General features: G+C 49.1%; 2 protein-coding genes across 3 annotated transcripts; one reads left to right on the top strand and one right to left on the bottom strand.

Annotated features, from left to right (window-relative positions):
- Positions 1–854: 854 nt before the first annotated feature.
- Positions 855–17,268, bottom strand: Hdac3 (histone deacetylase 3). Of its 2 annotated transcripts, none has more exons than XM_048331044.1 (15): positions 17,127–17,268; positions 16,933–17,015; positions 15,396–15,538; positions 9,867–9,948; positions 9,721–9,777; positions 9,548–9,603; positions 9,065–9,198; positions 8,256–8,336; positions 7,770–7,843; positions 7,564–7,628; positions 6,363–6,452; positions 6,201–6,259; positions 5,931–6,010; positions 5,014–5,171; positions 855–1,515 (listed from the first exon to the last, which is right to left on the bottom strand). In XM_048331044.1, exons 1-15 carry the CDS (start codon positions 17,179–17,181, stop codon positions 1,446–1,448), a joined length of 1,287 nt encoding a protein of 428 aa, XP_048187001.1. In that variant the 5' UTR covers positions 17,182–17,268; the 3' UTR covers positions 855–1,445. The 2 variants fall into 2 exon arrangements, with proteins under 2 accessions (XP_048187001.1, XP_048187002.1); XM_048331045.1 differs by having other exon boundaries at positions 5,014–5,150; positions 17,127–17,257.
- Positions 17,269–17,876: 608 nt separating this feature from the next.
- On the top strand, positions 17,877–21,151 carry Rell2 (RELT like 2). The gene is made up of 8 exons (XM_048331046.1): positions 17,877–18,178; positions 18,607–18,846; positions 19,247–19,312; positions 19,409–19,475; positions 19,896–20,081; positions 20,362–20,734; positions 20,818–20,877; positions 21,035–21,151. Exons 2-7 carry the CDS (start codon positions 18,663–18,665, stop codon positions 20,848–20,850), a joined length of 909 nt encoding a protein of 302 aa, XP_048187003.1. The 5' UTR covers positions 17,877–18,178; positions 18,607–18,662; the 3' UTR covers positions 20,851–20,877; positions 21,035–21,151.
- Positions 21,152–21,263: the final 112 nt, after the last annotated feature.

Below are 21,263 nucleotides of genomic sequence, written 5' to 3'. Positions count from 1 at the left end.
AAAAGAATTGGGTTCTCCGAGAGTAAATGGCTACTTAGCTTGATCTCAACAATTTCATCCGTTCTGCTGGCTACAGGTATTCTCCTGAGTAGCAACAATGTAGCGCCTAGGAGGGCTCTCCCGGGATGGACTGAATAATCTTGACCGGAGCTGGCAAAAGATCAAGTGGACACCGGTGAAGGGCTCAGTGATTTACTGGGTTCCCTGTGCTTGCAGCACAGCCTGCTAATCCAGGGAGTCTGCTCAGCTGGTTGGCCCCTAACTCTGTCCATCCCCCCTATGCTCCAGACTAATGGCAAGTTACAAAGTATTGCCCACCTACACTTGAAACTCAGTTTGTCCACAGCATGTTTAAAAACACTACTTTCTAATCTAGTACTTAAAAACAAATGAAAGGTTGGAAGGAGTAACCCACTTGTCACTCCTTTTTCTTGTACCACTGTTGTCATCATCTACATTTATCATGCTCTTCACTGATTATAAACTTCTCCAGGGAAGGGCCTGTGTTCTTAACAGTATTCAGCGTTGTTCTGAACAAAGGCAATAAACATTTTGATATCCAGCACTGTGCTAAACACTCATCACATATCTAACTAGCATCATCATACCCAAAACCTATTTTCAAATCCTGAAGTCATCTTCCTCTCAAGCTGGTAGTCTGCCTATGTTTATCTGACTTTTAAGCAGAATGTTCTTTTAACTTCCTATGTGTGAGTAAAATAATCCACATGGAATATACGCACAGGGCCCAACAGAGGGTAAATGGTAATTTATGATTTTTATTATGTGTATCATCATCCCTATTTCCCTCTCACTTTACACATAGGTAACTGACAAGAATTAATATCCTCAGATATGTATAAAAAATACCAACTTGGTTTATTGGATAAAAACAGTGGTAAAATGAACATAAAGCCAAAAGTTAGAACAGGACATTTTTACAGGACAATTTTTCCCCCTACTTGGATTATACTTCTAATCACCAGGAGTTAAGGTGTTAGGCAACACGCCCCCCCCCCAAAAAAAAAAACCTTCACTCCAGGTGTTCTGGAAGCAAAGCCTGCAGTAAGATAACCCAAGAGAGGAGATTAGAGGCAATTTCAGTCTTGTCTACTTTTTCATCTCCAAATCTCAGGTTGGAGGTAAACAGAAAACATAGGGGCCAGAGATCCGGGGATGTGTTCTAGTGCTCGTGACCACAATTCTCCAGAGACAGCTATTCTTGTCCCATCCCACTCATGACAGGTACCATGGTCAGGCTATGATAGAGGAAAGGGGAGCAGATGGTTCTAGAAACACATGTGGTCTTCAAACCCTTCCCCCAAATTAGTAAAAGTTCTGGAGGTGACCAGTCCAGGAGTGAAGGCGCCACGTCCTTCCCTCCTCCTCTCCCCCGACCCAGGGGTGCAAAGGATTTCCTTGGAACAAAGCATCCCAAGCGGCTCTCAAATCTCCACGTCGCTTTCCTTGTCATTGTCATGATCGCCATCATAGAATTCATTGGGTGCTTCTGGCCTGCAAAAGAGAAGATTGGTCAAGAACTCACTTTCCAAGTTCCAGTCTTCTCCCAGCATCTTCTCAGTCCAGAGCCATTTCTTGGGTTCTCTGTCAGGGAATCATTCTCCTTCCTTTTGTGGAGAGCAATGGCGGTGCTTTCCTCCATTCACATATTCAGGAAACATTTGTGGAGACAAGCCTTGGCAATACACTGGAGAATCAGCCAGTCAAGGTTTCTATCTTGTCCTCAAGAAGCTTACCAAATCAATGAGACGAATACTAACCAAGTAAAGCAGCAAATTTACTGAATTCCCCACCCCCTCCTCTCTCTGACGGTACTGCTTTGAACTCCTTGAGAGGTGAGGCACTCTCCCACAGAGCCACGCCTCCAAACGTAATTTCAGATGGAGGAGAGTTCTATGCAGAGGATGAAATCAAAGGACATGACTGACAGGGATGGGAGGTACAGGGTGTTCTGACAATGTTAGGACTCTTGAGGGAGAATGGATGAAAGGGTGAAACTGATGAGGACGCACTGTACTCATAAACTAACAGACTGAATTGGAATTCTTTTGTATAATTACTTAACGATAATAAAATAATAATAACTTTTTAAAAAGAATTAATAGGTCTAAAATGTGAGACAAAGCAAGGCAGGAAAGGCCTTAAGAAGATTATCCCAAGCACAGAAATCATAAGGTAAGAGGAAAGACAGAAAGGCAAGAAGGCCAGGAGAGTTGAGAGCCATGTGCGTGGAGGAAAGTAGTTTCAGATAAGATGGGGGGAGGGGGGGCCGAGGACCAGCATGCAGGACCTTTTTAAGATACACAAACAAGATTTCTGTTAAGCTGCAAGGGAAAGAAGAGTTTTAAGCAGAGGGCCAGCATGTTATCAACCTGGAGAGAGAGACCAGATGCGAAAGCAACACAGGCTTCCCTAAGTATTCAATGCCCATTTCATTCCTTTTGAAAAACTACACTCAGAGAGAGAATTGAGAAAAGTCACGAGGGAAACGGACAAAGCCAGGAAAGCCCTGTGTACTTAGCGAGCCAAGTCTCAGTTACCTCTTAGTAAACAAGGGGAAAGGTGAGGAAACAAGATACTCAGGTTTAAAACCTCAGTCCTGCCATTGAACTTGCTGTATGACCCTAGGAAAGTAACTTAACCTCTGAGTAGGATTCCTCCTCTGGTCATCTGAGGATAAGACCCATCTCATGGAGTTGTCTGATGGCAAAAGAATGGTGACACAATGACACGCATGTCATAACAAACAGCACTTAGACTGGTGCTTGGCAAACTTGCAAAAGTGGCAACTGTTAAGCCAGATGCTGGTGGCTCACACCTGTAATCCTAGTAACTCAGAAGGCTGAGATCTGATGCTCATGGTTTAAAGCCAGTCTGGGTAGAAAAAGTCCATGAGACTGTTATCTCCAATTAACCACCAAAAAGCTGGAAGTGGAGCTGTGGCTCAAGTGGTAGAGCACTGCTTTGAGCAATAATGTTCAAGGACAGTGCATAGGCCCAAGTTCAAGCTCCAGAACTGGCACCAGGAAAAAAAAGGGGGGAGGGGCAACTCTTTTCTTTACTCTTTAATCCTGGAGTTCAGACTCAAAGCCTTGCCCTTGCTGTGCTTGGTGCTATTAGATCTGCACCTCCAGCCCTGCTTTTCTGCTATTCTTCTGGAGACGGAATCAAGCACATTTTTCTGCCCAAACTAGCCTGGGACCAAGATACTCCAGATTTCAACCTTGCTAGTAGCTATGATTACAGCCTCCAGTGCCCAGCTGCAACGCTGCTTATTGCTACTCTGCAGCTCTTGTGCAAGGTAGAGCTACAGGCATGGCATAAGAACAGGAACTTAGTAAATGGCCAGACAGTGAGGTAGGGCTGAGGAACAGGAAGAGGCCTGAAGTGTCTGCTGGCTATAGGCTAAAGGGTGTGGTTTCCAGATGTTAGTCTAGAACTGTAGATGTAAAAGCCAAACATCACACAGAAGAACCTACAAGTAGGTTTTGCCAAACCCATCAATTTCCAAAAATCAAGCTTTAGAGACCTGGGGAAGCTGAGAAGATGTAGCTCAAAGGTATCCCTGAGACCAGATGTTTCTATCTGTGCACCCACTGGCCAGGAAATAAGGAGTGTTCACAGAATTATAGCAGTCAAGTGCAAGTCTAGAGGAAAGACGTAGGGACCCCCAAAACTGTGAGACCCACAACAAATGCTAGAAGAGCCACTTCCAAAAAAGGAGCAGGATTAGCGTCCTGCAAGGGTCCAGCTCTGGTCGTCTCTCAGGCAAAGAGGGAAATCTGCTCTCTACTGTCTCTTTCTCGATACTTTCCCATGTTATGTTCTGTGGCCCCTGCTCTTCATTTCTCAGGAAAGTTTTGGAATTTAAAAAAAAAATCATGCTGGTCTTGGTTTCCTCCTAATTCATTTCATATTCCCAGGATGTATCTTAGAAAGATAAAGGCTTTTTTGGAAAACAGTTCTCCAACCTGAGAAGGTGAGCAGGGCAGAGCAATCAACCAGGGGCAAGGAGAGTGACCAGTACAGCTCAGACCCACGACGAAGGTGCGGGCAAGAATGGAAACCACCTCCAGACTGACTGCTCGGATGGCAATTTGGGGAAGTGTGAGAACTTCTTATTGCATACAGCCTTTGATCTAACAGCAATAATTCTAGGAATGTAACCCACTCCAACAAGCATGTGAAGATGAATTCGTAAGAGGATTAATTGCCACATTCTTTACTACTGTAATAGCAAAAAAAAAAAGGAGGGGGGGATGGAATAATTGTAATGGTAATTGGTTAAAATATACTAATGTGCTGTAACTATACAATGGAATATTATACAGCTGATAAAATGCTTAAGTCTCTTTAGAGAAAGAGAGATGGAAAAATATTTCATCAAAAAGAGAAAATGTAAGTTGTGGAAATATGTATAGAATGCCCCTCCTTGTATTAACAAAAACACAGACAACAAATATTGAATGTGTATGTGTATAGAAATGTGGAAGTAACATTTGTAATCTATAAAACAAGGTCTATCTGAAAAGATGTAAGTCAAATTATTAATAGTGGTTACTTTCTGAAATGGATCTGAGACTCTATGAAAGCAAACGACATATTTTGATGCTGTTTATAGTTTTTACAATCAATGTTAATTCTGTCATTAAAAATGGCCAAAGGGGGTGCTGGGGATATGGCCTAGTGGCAAGAGTGCTTGCCTCGTATACATGAGGCCCTGGGTTCGATTCCTCAGCACCACATATACAGAAAATGGCCAGAAGTGGCGCTGTGGCTCAAGTGGCAGAGTGCTAGCCTTGAGCAAAAAGAAGCCAGGGACGGTGCTCAGGCCCTGAGTTCACGGCCTAGGACTGGCCAAAAAAAAAAAAAAAATGGCCAAAGGGAGTGGGAAACTCGTAGCCCCCTTAAGGAGGGAATCCAGGGGTGATTTTTCCCTTGTTAGCCTCCCCAGAAAGCCAGCTGCCCCCTGCTCAGGCCCCAGCCCCAGACCTGCTGTAGTTCTCTTCTGGACCCCTCTCCTCCGCGTCAGCCTCGTCAGTCCTTTCGTACGTCAGGAGGTCCGCAGGCACGTCATGAATCTGGACGCTCGGCGCGTGGTTCAGCATCTTCAGGTTCTCAAAGATTGTCTGGCGGATTTGATCCAGGTACTGGTTCAAGGTGAGGAGCGGAGAGAGCGCGTGGTTATTTTCAGGCCATCCACCCTTCTAGCTGCCTTCCACCCCTACCACTGTAGGCTTGCTTGCTCGTTTATGTATTTCTTTGTTGTATTTAATTTTTTTGGTGATACTAAGATTTGAACTCGGGGCCTTCCTTACACTTGTTAAGATAGGTGTGATACCACTTGAGCCATGTTCCCAGCCCGTACTATAGTTGTTAGATAGGACCTCATGGATTCGCTAGAGCCAACCTCAAACCCTGATCCTCCTACTTCGGCTTTCTGCATAGCTGAAATTACATGCATACACCATCATACACAAGCTTGTTGGCCACGACAGAATTTCGCTAATTCTTTGTTCACGCTGGCCTCAAACCACAATCCTCTCAATCTCTCCCTCCCAAATAGCTGAGATTATAGGCACGAACCACATCATCCAGCCCAACCATCCTAGTTTGTCCTCCCCATAACTGTCCCTCCCCATCAATCCCAACTACCTCTACCTCTACTTTATCCTGGGCTACTTCCTAGCCCCCCCGTCCCCCGCCCCATCCTCTCTCTGTGCCACTCCTAGGGCTTGAACTCAGGGCAGCACACTCTTGTTTATTTGCTCTTCCTCTCAAGGCTGGCGCTGTACCACTTGAGCCACGCCTCCACTCGCTAGCCCTTTCTTTGGTTTCTCCTGCTTCCTATCTCCCGGGCCCCCCCCTAAGCTCCCCCACCCCGTGCCCAGCTCCTCCCTGCTGCTGACCTGACGTGAGTTCTGATTCTCAATACGAGTGCTGACGTCTGGATGAAGCGTGAAGTCCGGGGCAAAGTACTCGAAGTATTCTCGAAGCGGAGAAGAAATAAGAGAAGATGAGCCAGGAAGTGTGACGTAGACACACAGACTCCCCCATCTCTTTCTCCACCCAGATCCCCTGCATTAAGAGCTGCCCAATTTTTGCTCTGCCCGAGCCTCAGGGGTTTAGTCTGCAGAGCTGGGGGAGGTGGGAGCCTCCCGCTGTGGGGTGGTCCTTACCACTGTAAGGAAGCTCTTCACTAATGGCCTCTTCCACCAGCAGCGATGTCTCGTAGGTCCTGAAACCAACAAGGAGAGCGGGTAGGCTGACTATGTGGGCTGGAGGTCCCCCCTGGCCAATCTCGGGGAGCCCACAATGGGCAAGGAAGGGAACATACTCACCAGCAGCGAGCAACATTTCGGACAGTATAGCCACCACCACCCAGCACCAGGAGAGGAATATTAAAGCTCTTGACATATTCAACGCATTCCCTGTTAAAAGGACCCAGAGGAACGAGTAAAGCAAGGTACGTAGGTATTGCTTGGGAAAGGGGGCAAGGGAAACTACAAATGTTCTAGATCTTCATCTGGGTAGTGGAATTCACTGAGAGGTACGCGTAAAGTTTGTGATATTTAGTATTTTGCCAATAAAAATTCTAAAATAAAGTACTCAACACAACACACTCCTTGGTGCATCATTTGTTATTCAATTTCTCCAATCTGTTACACCTAGGCTTCGGAATACAAACCCCTATTTTTATCCATCACCATCTCCTCTACCTTGGTCTGGACATATCCCCTGCCCGGATAATGTCAGTGGCTCCGAACTGGTCTACCTGTGTGAGGCCATCCTGTCCCCCTCATTTCCACCTCAGGTCTTTCTGCACACCAGCAGTTACAACGGTCACTTAAAAACACATCGGATCATGTCACTTTCCTACTCAAAATCCTTCAACAGCTTCCCGTCATTTATGGAATAGAGTTCAAACTCTTTACCAAGCTCTAAAGCTCTCTGTAAAATCTCAGTACGGCCAGCTCTGAAGAGCTCACAGCAAACCACTCGGAGCTTCTTGCTCCCAGGTTCTGGCCTCGTTGATCTTATTTCCGTCAAGACACCAGCTCCTCGCGTGGGCTCTTCTCACTGCTCAGCACAGGCTTCTGCTACTGGCTTGCTCCTTCCTAGCCTCTAAGTCTCAGCTCCCGTTTCACCACTTCAGAAAACCCTTTCCAAGTTATGCTATCTAATGTAGATTCCCCACTGTTACCTTGTATCTCAGCTTTCTGGTTTTTTCCCTCTAGTATTTCTATTATCTATGTACCTCTCTTGCTTACTGACATTATGTCTGCTTCCTAAACTGTAAACACCTAGTGTAACAATACCTGAAACATAATAGGAATTACTGACATATTCAATGCATTCCTACGCAAATGAATGACCATCTGGGGAACCCTGTTCAAGGTGACATTTCTAGTTCAAGTAGAATTTGTAGCTATTTTAATTCCCAAGAAGAGGTGAGGTACGTTCCACAAATATTCCTACTCTATTAACCAAAGCCCAAGGCTACTTGAAAACCTGGGAAAGAACAAGGAGAGCAAGTCTCACCCATGTCCCCGTATGCTGAGATTAAAGCAGCCCAATCGATCACAGCCCAGAGAGTCAGCTCCACACTGCAAAAAGCAAAACACCAGGCAGCTGCAGTAAGACAAGTGATCACAACACTAAGGACATCAGCAACCTGGAAAGGCTCTCTTCCCCACTTTTTTTCCCAAGCCCAGGGGAGCCCTTTCAGGAAGAGACTGACGGTATACCTGAAGCACAATACATGTGGGCTGGTAGAAGTCCACCACCTGGTTGATGACTGGCTGGAAAAGGTGCTTGTAACCTGGGAGAGGGCCAAAGATGGGCACCTGGCACCCCAAGGGGATGGGGAGACAGGGAACAAAAGAAAAAAGGGGCTGAGAGAGTATGTAGCCCAGGAAAAAGGAAACCCACAGAATCACACAGCTAGCTCTGAACTTATGGAGGGTTCTCAGACTGCTATGAGTGAGTGATGGGGGAAAAACCCCTTCCCAGAAAAATGTGCATACATGCTATATGGTACACATTTCCAGGACCTCACAATCCTACAGTCATTTGTCCTAAGACACATGGCTCAAGAGTAGATAATACAGGCACAAGAATGGAAGCAAAGAAGGAAGGAGGAAAGGGAGGGAGGGAGGAAAGGAGGAAGGGAAGGAAGGAAGGAAGGAGGGAGGGCGAGGATATGAGAGCAGGGAGAAAATGTCAATACTTACTCTGGTCATCAATGCCGTCCCGCAAGGGCACGTTGAGACAGTAGTAGCGGCCACTCTCAGCTCCAACTTCGTACATGTCACCTATGGAGGTGGGGTGGTAACCATGAAAGGGAGACTCCCACAACCCAGCTGCCCCATCTGAGGACTCTACCACAGCCTCTACAGAGCTACCGAGTCTCTGCCAACTTGTGTTTCTTCAACAACACACAAAACATTTTTGCTATGTAACCTAGGCTGGCCTAGAACTCCATATGCTGCCCAGATTGGCCTTGAACTCTCAATCCACCTGCCCCGGCTTCCCCAGTGCTAAGATTACCACCACACCTGACTCATATTTTTTGAGGACATACTGCGAGCTCACATCCATAGGAGGTACAGGTGATGTAGCAAGGATAGAACGAACGAAATCTTACCAAGCTCATGCATTGGGGGATTAATATGATGAGAAAGGAGACAGTAAGAAAAAAAAAAAGCATAATAAATATAACTAACAGCCAGTGCTTGGGTGCTCTGGGAGAAACAGACCGGGTGAGGTCAGACAGTAATAGGGAAGGAGATGATTATGATAGAAGGTTTCTCTAAGGAGGACACCTATGAGTTCAGATCAGAAGGAAAAGAAGCCAGTCATGGTAAAGAGCTGAAGGATAGAGCCAAGCACATGATACATGCCAATAATGCCAGAACCTGGGAAGATGAGGCAGAAAAAATAGTACATTTCAGGACGGGATTACACAGAGAGACCTTGACTCCAAAATAAAATACAATAAAATCTGAGAGCTACAAAAGGAACAACCATCCCCATTTCCTACCAGTGCCGGGGAAGAAGTAATTTCCATATTTGTGGAAGGACACGGTCATGACTCGGTCAGTGAGGTAGAAGGCTTCCTGAACGCCATCCCCATGGTGTATGTCGATATCAATGTAGAGGACTCGAGGGTGGTACCTACAGTGAGGGCCAAGCCAACGTCTGAGTTAGAGGAAGAGGGCCCCCCACCTAACCCACTCAGTCTGCAATTATTTAGAGCCTGCTTCTGGCCACCTGAAACCTAATCCCACCAGGTCCCTAAGGGCAGCCCAGAGACTGGAGACAGGGGCAGGAGAGGGAAGAGGGGGCCGGCTGAAATGTGAGCGGGCAGCAGGGCATCTGCGGCAGAGCAGGGAAAGAGGTGGTCTAAGCAAAACATGGAGCACGGGGGAGAGCCAGTGAGGAGGGAGGGAGGCCAGGCTGGATCTGAGGGACCACTTTAGCCACAGGCCTCATGAGTGCCCCGACCCCCTCCTGGCCTACTTACTTGAGCAGCTCCAGGATGCCGATGACAATGTCATTGACATAGCAGAAGCCAGAGGCCTACAGCAAGACAATGTTTTAGGAACAGAAAGACAATTCTTCTGCCACCAACCTGTCCCCCAGGGTCATCCTGATTACCTCCCCTAGGGGAGTCACTGCCTGCCCCCCAATACTCACCTCAAACTTCTTGGCATGGTGCAGACCACCAGCCCAGTTAATTGCAATGTCACAGATCTGAAAAGACAAACAGCCAACTCACAGTCCTCCACCTGCCACCGGTGAAGCTGGGTGCCCACGAGAACCAGGAGTCAGGGCTACCTCACCTTGTTGTTCAGTTGGGTTGCTCCTTGCAGGGAGGCGCCCGTGTAACGGCTGCAGAACTCAAAGAGCCCGGGAAACACTGGGCTAGAGGAAGAGGTGCCAGTTAGATGCTCTTGCCTTTGTCTAGTCTCTCCCTACGCCTCCCTGCCCACCCAAAAGCCTCCAGTGTAACTCCTTCTCCCCCCCCCACGTACCGAGCTATCCGCAAATGTACTCAACAACTACTTTGGACCAACTCATGTACCAAAACCTTGCACAAAGCACAGGAAGGGAAGTAAAGAAGCATTCCGCTGTCAAGGAGTCGGTACCTTAAAAGTGGGGAGAGAAGCAAAAAGCTTCGAGGCTCTTGAATATACAGAGAAAAAAAATCGAGACAAAACATGAGCTCCATTTTTCCGGAGAGTTTTATAGGTGTGCCACCCTTTAACTTGATGCTCAATTATATTCTTTAGAGTCACATATTTTGCAGAAAGAACTGCAGTCCTAGCTATGTGAAACAGGAGTGAGATGACTGGTAGAAAGCCGTTAGCTCATTGTGCAGCATTGAGGTGATGTCAGCTGTAACAATTACCACCTTCATTCTTTATTAATAGGAAAGGCTTGAGACCAGACACAAAAGGCTCCATATTGTATGCCCCTATTTATATAATATTCTGGACAAGGCAAAACTCTTAAGTAGTTGCCTGGGGCTAAGGTGGAGAGCAAGAACAGACTAGAAAAGGGTATGAAAAGCCTTTTGGAGTTCTGCACCGTACATATTCTATCAAAGTTCTAAGAAATGAGGGGCTGGGAATATGGCCTAGTGGCAAGAGTGCTTGCCTCCCATACATGAAGCCCAGGGTTCAATTCCCCTGTACCACATATACAGAAAACGGCCAGAAGTGGCGCTGTGGCTCATAGGTAGAGTGCTAGCCTTGAGCAAAAAGAAGCCAGGGACAGTGCTCAGGCACTGAGTCCAAGCCCCAGGACTGGCAAAAAAAAAAACAAAACCAAAGTTCTAAGAAATGGGACACCTAAAACAAGAGGTGTGTGAGTGTGTGTGTGTGTGTGTTGTGTGTGTGTGTGTGTGTGTGTGTGTGTGTGTGTGTGTGTGTGTTAGTACTGAGGCCTCAAATTAGGGCCACATATTGGCATTTGGCTTTTTCTGCTCAAAGCTGGCTTTCTACACTTGAGACACACCTCCACTTTTGGCATTTTGCTAGTTAACTGGAGATAAAAGTCTTCTGGATTTTGATTTGTCTGCCATGGCTGGCTTCAAACCTTGATAATTAATTAGATCTCAGAATTACAGGACTGAGCCAACAGTCAACAGTGCCCGAGGCAAAAAGGCAAATTGTGAATTTTATTGTATGTAATTATAACTTCACAAATATGACTTTTAAAAAAAAATCCTAGTTTCAGGTCTCCAAGAAAATAGTATAGCTAATACATTTGACCCTGTGAAAAATGGGATTGTAGGAAGTTTTACAGTTTCCAAAAGGATTTGAAAGAATTAGTGTTTGGTACTTAGAAAAGTAAGCACGTGAAAAAAAAACACAACAATTATCATCTCTAGGGTAAACAAAAAGCTGACAGGAAGGGGAAGCCAGCATGAAGTTATGAGAAGATAAATACTCATATCCCATGCCACAGGCTTAATAGATAATTCTTAAAAATTGATTTTAAAAAATCAGGCTAGTAAGATATGACCCCAGATTCAGAAGCCAAACTACCTGGTTCAAACACCTAGTAATGATGATGAGTTTGGATAAACTGTTTAACTTCTCTATGTCTAAATATCCTCATCTGTAAAAAGGAAGCAATAATAAACCCTCCTTCTGCCAGGCTACAAAGTGAATCTGAGGAGCCCCTGACTACATAGCAATACTGTGTCTCAAAAAAACAAACAAAAGGCTATTGTTGAGATTAAATAAGCAAGTGACTGCAAAATATTTAAAATAGTATCTAGAGGCTGGAACCATAGCTCAAATGGTAGAGGGCCTGTCTAGCAAGCACAAGACCTTACAGTTCAATCTCTAGTACCACAAAAAATACAGAAAAAAAAAGAGTGAGGGAGAGAGAGAGAATCTAGCACCTCGTAGGTACTTCCTAAATACTATACACCACTAGTGCGAATAAATTAATATTATTATATTGAAATCCAAAATTAAAAACTAGAAGAAATACATAAAGGAGCCAAAAGTGGTTGTCACTGGGATTTATGAAAGGAAGTAATATGTAGGGGATATTTTTTTCATTAGAAGCTTTGAGTCTAATTTGGCTATTTATTCATATTAGATTACTCTCAAAAGACTCCAAAATAAACTTAAACCAAAAGGAAAAAGGAAAGGAAAGCTCCAGATTCTCCCCTGAAAGACAAATAAACAGAACACAATTTGCACAGCTTAAATTAACTTTCCCCAGCTTAGCAGATATTGCTGAAGAGCACAAATGGGCCTGAGGTGGTATTTCCTATCTGCTCAAAGAATACCACAGGATTCCAGCTATGGCCTGAGGGCTGGCTCTGCATTCCCATACCTGGAAAGTGAACTCACACACAGCCACAGAAAAGAAAAGAGAGCAAGAAACATCTCAAGACACCAAATGACACCAAATGAGCAAGGCAGGCTAGGGTAGTCAGGAAAGGCTTTACGAAATCCGAGTGTGGCTCAAATGGTTAGAGTACCTGCCTAGGAAGCTCAAGACCTTGAGCTCAAACCTCAGTATCCCCTCCCCATCCCACCGCCCCCCAAAAAGGCTTCTTGGAAGGCTGTGCGTGGAAGTGCACAGTTATAATCCCCATACTCAGGAGGCTGAGGCAGGGGAATTGGGAACCTAAGAGCAGCCTGGACTATTAGTGAGAACCCACCTAAGGGAAGAAGAAAGAAAGAAAGGGAGGGAAGGACAGAGAGAGAGAGGGCATGGGGGGGGCGCACACAGGTTAGCCAACCTTCAGGGAGATACTGTGGAAGGCCAGATGGTCTTAAAGAGACTGAATGAAGAGCCAAGGTCATTCAGGAGAGGCACCCTGTGCAGGTAAGTTGTGGGGTAAGGGTCGGAAGGTGTTGAATGCCAGCCCAAGTAATTTGTCTCTGTCCTGAAGCCATAGCTGCTTCTGTAGCATCTTTCAGGAAAACAGATGAGTGAGATGGTTTGAAAGTACAGCTTCTAAGCACAGTAATTGGTGCACATCTTTAACACTAACACTTAGGAGGCTGAGACAGGAGGTTGGTGAGTTCAAGGCCAACCTCGCCTACATAGCAAGACCCTGGATCAAAACAAAACCAAACAAACAAACAAACAAACCTAGGCTGTGTATCTAAATCCTACCACCACACTAACCAATTAGGTGACTCCCTTGAGCCCCTTAATCTCCCCAAGGCTCTATTTATTTACATACAACATCAGTAAAAGAACTGTTACATCTCTGGGTAGTATAGGAATTCAGTGCCAAAGCCAAACGCTGATGGCTCAGGCCTGTAATCCTACTTACTCAAGATGTTAAAATATGAGAACCACAGTTCACAGCCAGCCTGGGAAGGTAAGTCTGTGAGACTCTTATCTCCAATTAACCACCAAAAAAGCTGGAAGGAGAGGTGTGGCTCAAGTGGTGGAATACTAGCCTTGACCAGAAACACTCAGGGACAACACCCAGGTCCTGAGGTTCAAGCTCCATGATGGCACAAAAAAAAAAAAAAAAAGAATAAATTCAAAGAGGAGAGGAAAAAGCCAGATTTTAAGTCTGAGGACATATCAACTAAAAGCGATGTGTCAATTTTTTAATATCTTGATTTAATAAATAATGGTTGTATGTGTATGTATGTTTATATATGTATATAAAGACAACTGGGGATATCAGTACTAATTGAATATTTGATGACATTAAAGAGTTACTATTAATTTTTTAAAGTGTAATACTGATATTTCTTAAAGAGTACTTAGGCTGAGAGCCAGTGGCTCACACCTGTAATCCCAACTACTCAGAAGGTGAGATCGGAGGATCATGGTTCAAAGCTAGCCCAGGCTGGAAAGTCTGTGAGACTCTTATCTCCAAACACCCACCAGAAAACTGGAAGTGGCACTGTGGCTCAAGTGGTAGAGCTCTAGCCTTGAGCACAAAGAGGCTCAGAGACAGCACCCAGTCCTGAGTCCAAGTCCCAAGACTGGTTAAAAAAAGTTTATGGACGAATTGTATTTATTTAATATGAATCCTATCTCTGCCACACAAATGCTGGAATTATAGGCATTCAACACACCAGTCTGGGATTTGCCTTAAAATAATCTAATATGAGGATACAGATGAATTAAGACTAGACATTTACTTGTTAAGTGAAAACTGGATGATGTATATATGAGTTCGCCGCTCTACTCTACTTTCAGAAATGTTTGATATTTGTTCTTAAAAAAAAAAAAAAAGAAGAAGAAGGATGGGGCTGGGAATATAGCCTAGTGGCAAGAGTGCTTGCTTCCTACACATGAAGCTCTCGGTTCGATTCCCCAGCACCACCTATATGGAAAACGGCCAGAAGGGGCGCTGTGGCTCAGGTGGCAGAGTGCTAGCCTTGACCGGGAAGAAGCCAGGGAAGGTGCTCAGGCCCTGAGTCCAAGCCCCAGGACTGGCCAAAAAAAAAAGATGTTTAAGCCAGGTGCTGGTGGCTCATGCCTGTAATCCTAACAACTCAGGAGGCTGAGAACTGAGGATCATGACTCAAAACCAATCCAGGCAGGAAAGTCCATGAGACTCTTATCTCCAATTAACCACTAGAAAACCAGAAGTAGCACTGTGGCTCAAAGTGGTAGAACGCTAGCCTTCAGCAAAAGAGCTGAGGGACAGAGCCCAGGCTCTGTGTTCAAGCCCCATGATTGAACAAAAAGAAAGTCTACAAGTAGAACTAAATACCTGGCAGTTATTATAGTAATTTCTCATGGATGTGTACTACAGTGTAAGCAAGGATTATGGATCATCTTTGCTGTCCAGTCTCTTATTCTCTTACCACAGTATCTAACCTACAAGATGTGCCATTCAAGCTTCCTTGTATCTGATCATATCAAGTCACTCCTCTTTTTTTAAAAACACTTCAATGACTTTCTTCTACTCTGAGAGAAAAAAAAACTCAATTCATAACACAGCTGTTTGTTTACTTTTAAAAGACCTCCGTTAGCATTCATGTAAATCATTCTACTCTTATCTATATTCTGACTTTTTCTCTATTTCTCAAATGACAATGACTCAAACCTCATTCTACCACAGCCCTTACAACTGTCATTCTTACACGGCTTCCATTCAAATCACCCTTTACCCCAATACTTCCTACTCAATATCAGTTTAATCTCCAACACTAACCTAGATCATCCTGCCAAGTATGCACTTTAATGGTCTGTCATGTATCTCTCCTTCACAACACTTAGTTCTGGTGCAATACTGAAATTTTGTCCCTCTTATATAGCACGGGGGCCCCCCTTCATCTCCTCCCACTGCTACCATAAGACCTCGCTGAAGGCCATGGTATCAAAGTACTTGACATCAAACGTTCCACTGCTCCCCCTCTCACCAGTCATCGCCCACGTTGAAGGCATTAAGGCTCTTGGTGAAGCCTTGCATATTGGTGGGGCTGACTCTCTGCAGGAAGTCAATGTAGTCCTCAGAGTGGAAACGGCACATGTCATGCTGAGAGGCCTGGTATGGCTTGAAGACCTTGGGATGGAGACATAAGATGAACCAGGCAGGAGGGACACTAAAACCAGCTCCAGAGATGGCCCAGACAACATACAACAATCCTTCCACGCTTCATTCCCTATGATTCTGAGACAAAGGTCATCTAGCTCAATCAAGACCCCTGAAGATTACTTCCTAGTCTTCTCACCTCTGGCTCAGTTTCTCCTGCATTCTCAGTCTTGAGCCCTGACCCACCAGCCTTGTTCCCTAAATCAACTTGTCCTGGTTTTCTCCATACTCATCTACGCCCTTAGGCTCTGACTCTGGCCCCTCTCCCGGAGGTTCTTTCTTTTCCCCTCTGGGTTCTTCTTGATGACTTGTGGCAACCTAACTGAATTCCCAGGTGTTAAACCAAATATTTACCATCCTCAATGGTAGAGGGGAGAGGTTGACACACCCCTTTGAAAATTAGGCCAAGAATGCACTTTTCTTCTATACAATGTACTCAAGGGTATAATAACAACCTCAAAAGATTCAGTTTTCTGCACTAACATTACCTGTCTTGTATGACCACACCACTGTCTGTACCTCAACATAAGCAGTGAGCATTCATTTATATTGTTGACTGATTACCCTCATGGTGCATACAAATCAAGTCTGATATTATCCCATTCTACAACCATAAATTCCAAGTTAAGACAGACAGTATGTATATGTACATATAGGAGGTAAAGAATTGGGTATCCGTTAAGCAGGACTGTGTGGTTAGTTATTCTAGGTTGAAAAAGGATTACCCAGAACCTCTCTAGCTCTACACACACACACACACACACACGCACACAACTTATACACAGTTCTGCAGAGTTGTCTTTGCCGTTCTTGCTTCTGGAGGGTAGAGAAAAGTGGCAAAAGAGAAACGGTGGGAAATCAGGGTAAACCTCACACTCAGACATCGTAATCCAGCCTGCCTGTTTCCTATCTCCAGTGCCTGTGCTCTGTGTCCTTAAAAATGCAGGGGGACTAAAGGTGTAGTTCAGTGGTAGAGCCACTTGTCTGGCATTCATAAAGTCCTGGGTTCTGGTCCTCAGCCAGGCAGAATAAATATATAAATAAAATAAGATGCAGAGGAGGCCCTCGACTACCTCCAACCCCACCACACCACCCTAGCCCCAGGCCTGGGACGAAGGTCTAAGGTCGAAGGTCGAACAACCTGGGGTGAAAAGGTAATTCCCATTATGTCCCACAATTCCCATTCCGCCCCACAACCCGGAGCGCTCCCAGTGCCTCCAACTCAGCTCCCAGTCTCCCCGGGGGTGGGGTGGGTTGCATTCGGTGCATTCAAGTTCAGCCCACGCAATCCGAAGGGCCACCTCCCCACCCCCCACCCCCGCTCACTCCCGGCCCCAAACCCCGGCAGGAGCGGCGGGACTCACGATCATCTTCTTATAGAGACCATAATGCAGGACCAGGCTGTGGGTCAATGCCAAACGATGGGGCTTCATGGGGTGTCCAGCTCCTGGGGGTGGGGGGGGAGGGAAGAGAGTTCCTCAGGTTCCACCCCCGGGGCTGCAGCCCCGGCTCAGAACCTCTGCATCCCAGGCCCCTCGCGCGCGACCCCGCTCCTCACCGTAGTGGAAGTTGCCCACGTCGGGGTCGTAGAAATAGGCCACCGTCTTGGACATGGTACCGGCGGGACCAGGCCCCGAGCCACCGCCGCCCGCCCTCCGGCCGCAAACCCCGCCCCCCGGGCTGCGTGCGACGTCAGCACGCACCCTGCCTCTGCGGAACTCGGAGCTCCCCACACCCGCCGGCGGAGGCCACGCCCCCCGTCGGACACGCCCCCTTGCGGGAGTCCCGCCCCTCTCCTAGCTCCGGCGTCCCGGGGTTGGGGCGTGAGCGTCCCGGCTTGGGTGGGGACGCGCGCGGCCGCAGTCCTGGGATGCGAGGGCCAGATCCGCGGGAAGCCGAGCGGTCCCGCCCGGTCGCCATCACCAAACGGGGCGCGGGCCGTGGCCCCCTCCCTAGGCAGCGGGGGAGACCTGGCCACGCTGCCCCGCTCGGCTGCGGAAAGCGGGGGAGACTGCGGGTTATCCACCGGCCCCGGGCATCCGAAGGCCGGAACCGCGCCGGGCGTGCGGGATAGACCCGCACCCGGCCTCCTGACCCCCGCGCGGCCCCGGGCTCGGCGCCGCACACGCTCCCGGGCCGGGCCGGGCCGGGCTGGGCTGGGGGGACGGCGCGGGCGGCGCAGTCACGCGCGCCTCCTCCGGGCGCTCACCCGCGCGCGAGCCTCACGCTCCCCGCACACCTGCGCTCCGCCCTTGGGTCCCGGGCCGGCCGCCGGAGAAGACCTTTGGGGAGCCCGGGGCGGCTTCGGAGGCCCCCTCCCAGCCCTCGCCCCGTCAGGGCCGTGTCCCCGGGGCCGCAGTGTCCCGAGGCTCCCCCCGGCTCCCCGGCAGCCCTCGTCCGCCGCCATCCTTCCCTCCCTCCCCCCGCCTGCCGCGGCGGCACGGGTGTCCGCAGCCACGAGCTCGGAGCCGGTGAGGCTGTGAAGGGGGCAGGGGGAGGAACCAAGGGATGAGCGCCGGGAGGGCGTCGGGGGCCCTGAGCCGGACTAGGACGCCCCCGGAGCGGGAACGCGAGCCGGAGCCGGAGCCAGCACCGGATCGTCGGTACCGGGTGGGCACGGTGGTCCGGGTGGGAGGAATCGGCGCGGCTTGGGGGGGGGGTGGGGAGGGGGGGATGCGGGGGCCCCGGGAGGAGGGGGCCCGGCGGAGGCCTGGCTCGGGCCGACGCGGAGGAGGTTTGGATGGATGCTGACTCCGTCGCTGCGGTGTCCTTGGGAGGGACGGGAGCGGAGCGGGGAACGAGCTGGAAGGGGGCACCCGTCCGCGCGTCGGGAAAGTGGGGCCGGGTTGGGGGCCAAAGGCTGCCATCTGCCCCCCAACCCCCCGCCTCCCCCCCCCCCCCGGGCCTCGGGGCGGTCTGGGCCGACCAGCACCCTGGGCCCGGACAGCTCCCCGGTTGGGTAGGGGGTGGGGTGGCCCCCGCGAGGCCCGCCTGGGGCATCTTGAGAACCGCATTCATACCCCACCCCCCATCCCTAGCCGCAGCCCCCTCAGCCCGGGAGGCGCCCTGGCCCGCGCTCGCCCCCCAGGGCCTCATGTCGGAACCACAGCCCGACCTGGAGCCGCCCCAACATGGACTGTACATGCTCTTCCTGCTCGTGCTGGTCTTCTTCCTCATGGGCCTTGTAGGCTTCATGATCTGCCACGTGCTGAAGAAGAAAGGCTACCGCTGTCGCACGTCTAGGGGCTCGGAGCCTGACGACGCCCAGCTCCAGCTCCGTGAGTGAACAGCCTGGAACCCTGGCCCCCCGTCGACATTCTGCCTGAGCTCCTTTCCTTCTGCCTCCTTGACCCACACAGACCAGACCGAAGCCAAACCCTGATCAGGCCCATAGGAAACCTAGCCATGCATTCTTAAGTCATTGAGTAGATGATAGCGCCCTGAAAGCCAGGCTAGAGAAAGCGGCTGGGGCAGGAGCAGTCTGCTGCTCCTTGCTGGTACTCCTGGCCTCCCATTGACTTCCCCATCTCTATGGCCCCTGAAATGCTAAAGCCCAGCATGGTGGCAAATAGGTAAAGAGATATCTTGAGCAATCAATTGGCCATGGAGGCCATGAGGTCATGCTCCCCTAAAGCTGACTCACTTCTTGCTTTCTTGCCAACCTCTTTCATCCTTCAGCCGAGGACGATGACGTGAATGAGGACACGGTAGAGAGGATTGTGCGCTGCATCATCCAAAATGAAGGTGAGTAGAGGCTGGCCCCTCGCTACCCCCCACTTTGACTTTCTCTTGCCCTGACCTCCACCTCCACTGACTCCCTCTTTCCCTTCCCCCCCTCAGCCAATGCTGAGGCCTTGAAGGAGATGCTGGGGGACAGTGAAGGAGAAGGGACAGTGCAGCTGTCCAGGTGAGCTGGAAACAAGGGCCAGCATGACCTAGCTTGCCTTGGAGAGTACCCTCTCCTCCAGCACAGTCCTATCCTAGTATCCTTGCATGTTTGGGATGGGGAGCGGGGAGGAAAGCAAGGCTGCCTAGAACGTAGGAAGAAACAAGTTTCGTAGACATTCCAAGTCCTTCAAACCGTACCTGCCATCTAGGTGTCATCAAGGCTAGCATCCACAACTCTTTGGAGTTAAGCATTAGCCTCTTCTGGCAAACAGGGATGGAAGGAAGGACACATGGTCGTTCATATCTTAATGTCGAATTTATTAGATTAAAACAAAAGGATTGGGGAATTAGGGGCTTCTAGAGGCATGCTAAAATAACGAGGGGAGAGAACAGAAAGGGAAATGGAGATACAGTTTCTGCTCTCCTCCCTACTATCCAGCGTGGACGCCACTTCCAGCCTGCAGGACGGAGCTCCCTCCCACCATCACACCGTGCATCTGGGCTCCGCAGCCCCTTGCATCCATTGCAGCCGCGGCAAGAGGCCCCCGCTTGTCCGCCAGGGACGCTCTAAGGAAGGAAAAAGCCGGCCCCGGACTGGGGAGACCACTGTGTTCTCAGTGGGAAGGTGGGAATGTAGTGCCCCAGGAAAAAGGGAGGCTGAGGTGGGGGGGAGGCCCAATAATAAGGCACCTGACCCCAAAAGATGAGCCCCAGCTCTTTTCTTTTTGGACTGGGAACTGCACCAAGGGTCCAGCTGCACAATTTGCCTCACCATCTGAGAAAGCCTCCCCTGCCCCAGAGGTCAGAGGGAAGTGGCCATCAAACCCAGGATGTCTGGTTGGAGGGCTAGGCTCAGCTGCCTGCTGAGTTGTGGGCCTAAGCCCCAGTATTCTCTCCTCTCCTAGATTCCGAGTGACACACATTGAGAAGCGTTATGGGCTACACGAGCATCGTGATGGTTCCCCCACGGACAGAAGCTGGGGCTCTGGTGGGGGACAGGACCCAGGGAGTGGTCAAGGGTCTGGAGGAGGGCAATCCAGGACAGGGATACCTGTTGAGAGGCTACCCCCTGAAGAGCCCCAGCCCCAGGACCTAGCCAGCCCCCTGGTGCAGAATGGAGGACTCAGGGATACCAACCCAGTCCCTTCTGCACTTGAGGGGAATCCTGGAGCCTCTGCAGAACCAACACCAGGGGCCAGAGGGAGGGGCCCAAGCTCAGGGATGCCTAGTCAAGAAGAAAATGGAGAGCCAAGCAAACTGGATACCTCAGATCAGCAGGTAGGAGGAACAATGGCCAGGGCTGCCATGGGCTTATTGCCATCTTCTGATGAGCACTAATTATGACCCACCTACACCTCTAGGTATCTCTACCACAGGGAGCAGGGGGTATGTGAGGTGAGTCGGCCTGGGACCCCCATCAGGTAATCTCATCCCTCCACCTTCTATCTAAACTACATAAGCTTCAGACTTCTTAGCTGGGGGGGGGGGGGGCTCCAGGGATCAGGAAACGTCCTGCAACCGCTGGGGAAGGCGAGGACAGAACGGGAAGCAACACTGTTCCCCTTCCTCTCCTCCAAGCCTCATTCTTCACTGTGCTGATGGACTGACTACCAGCTGGCAGGACCGGGGGACAGGGGGCATGAAGACCCGCCTCTCCCCTGGACAGCACAGCCCCTCAGTTGAGGGACCAGCTCTACTTCTACCTGGAGTTGCATGGTCTCAGGCTGAGGGACCTCAGAAATCCCCTCTCCTCACCCCCATACTCTGGCCCCTCGGTCTCATACCCCTCTTCGACCTGACAGCAGGA

This window comes from Perognathus longimembris, chromosome 22 (assembly GCF_023159225.1).
Source record: "Perognathus longimembris pacificus isolate PPM17 chromosome 22, ASM2315922v1, whole genome shotgun sequence".
NCBI lineage: Eukaryota > Metazoa > Chordata > Mammalia > Rodentia > Heteromyidae > Perognathus > Perognathus longimembris.
This window is presented reverse-complemented; position numbering and strand designations above follow the sequence as displayed.

Coding starts and splice junctions, on each gene's coding strand:
- Rell2 (XM_048331046.1), top strand. CDS start 18,663: ATGTCGGAACCACAGCCCGACCTGGAGCCGCCCCAACATGGACTGTAC. Junction 18,847..19,246: donor CGACGCCCAGCTCCAGCTCC/GTGAGTGAACAG, acceptor TTCATCCTTCAG/CCGAGGACGATGACGTGAAT. Junction 19,476..19,895: donor GGGACAGTGCAGCTGTCCAG/GTGAGCTGGAAA, acceptor CCTACTATCCAG/CGTGGACGCCACTTCCAGCC.
- Hdac3 (XM_048331044.1), bottom strand. CDS start 17,181: ATGTCCAAGACGGTGGCCTATTTCTACGACCCCGACGTGGGCAACTTC. Junction 9,778..9,866: donor CAACCCAACTGAACAACAAG/GTGAGGTAGCCC, acceptor TTGTCTTTTCAG/ATCTGTGACATTGCAATTAA. Junction 1,516..5,013: donor CCAGAAGAGAACTACAGCAG/GTCTGGGGCTGG, acceptor TCTCTTTTGCAG/GCCAGAAGCACCCAATGAAT.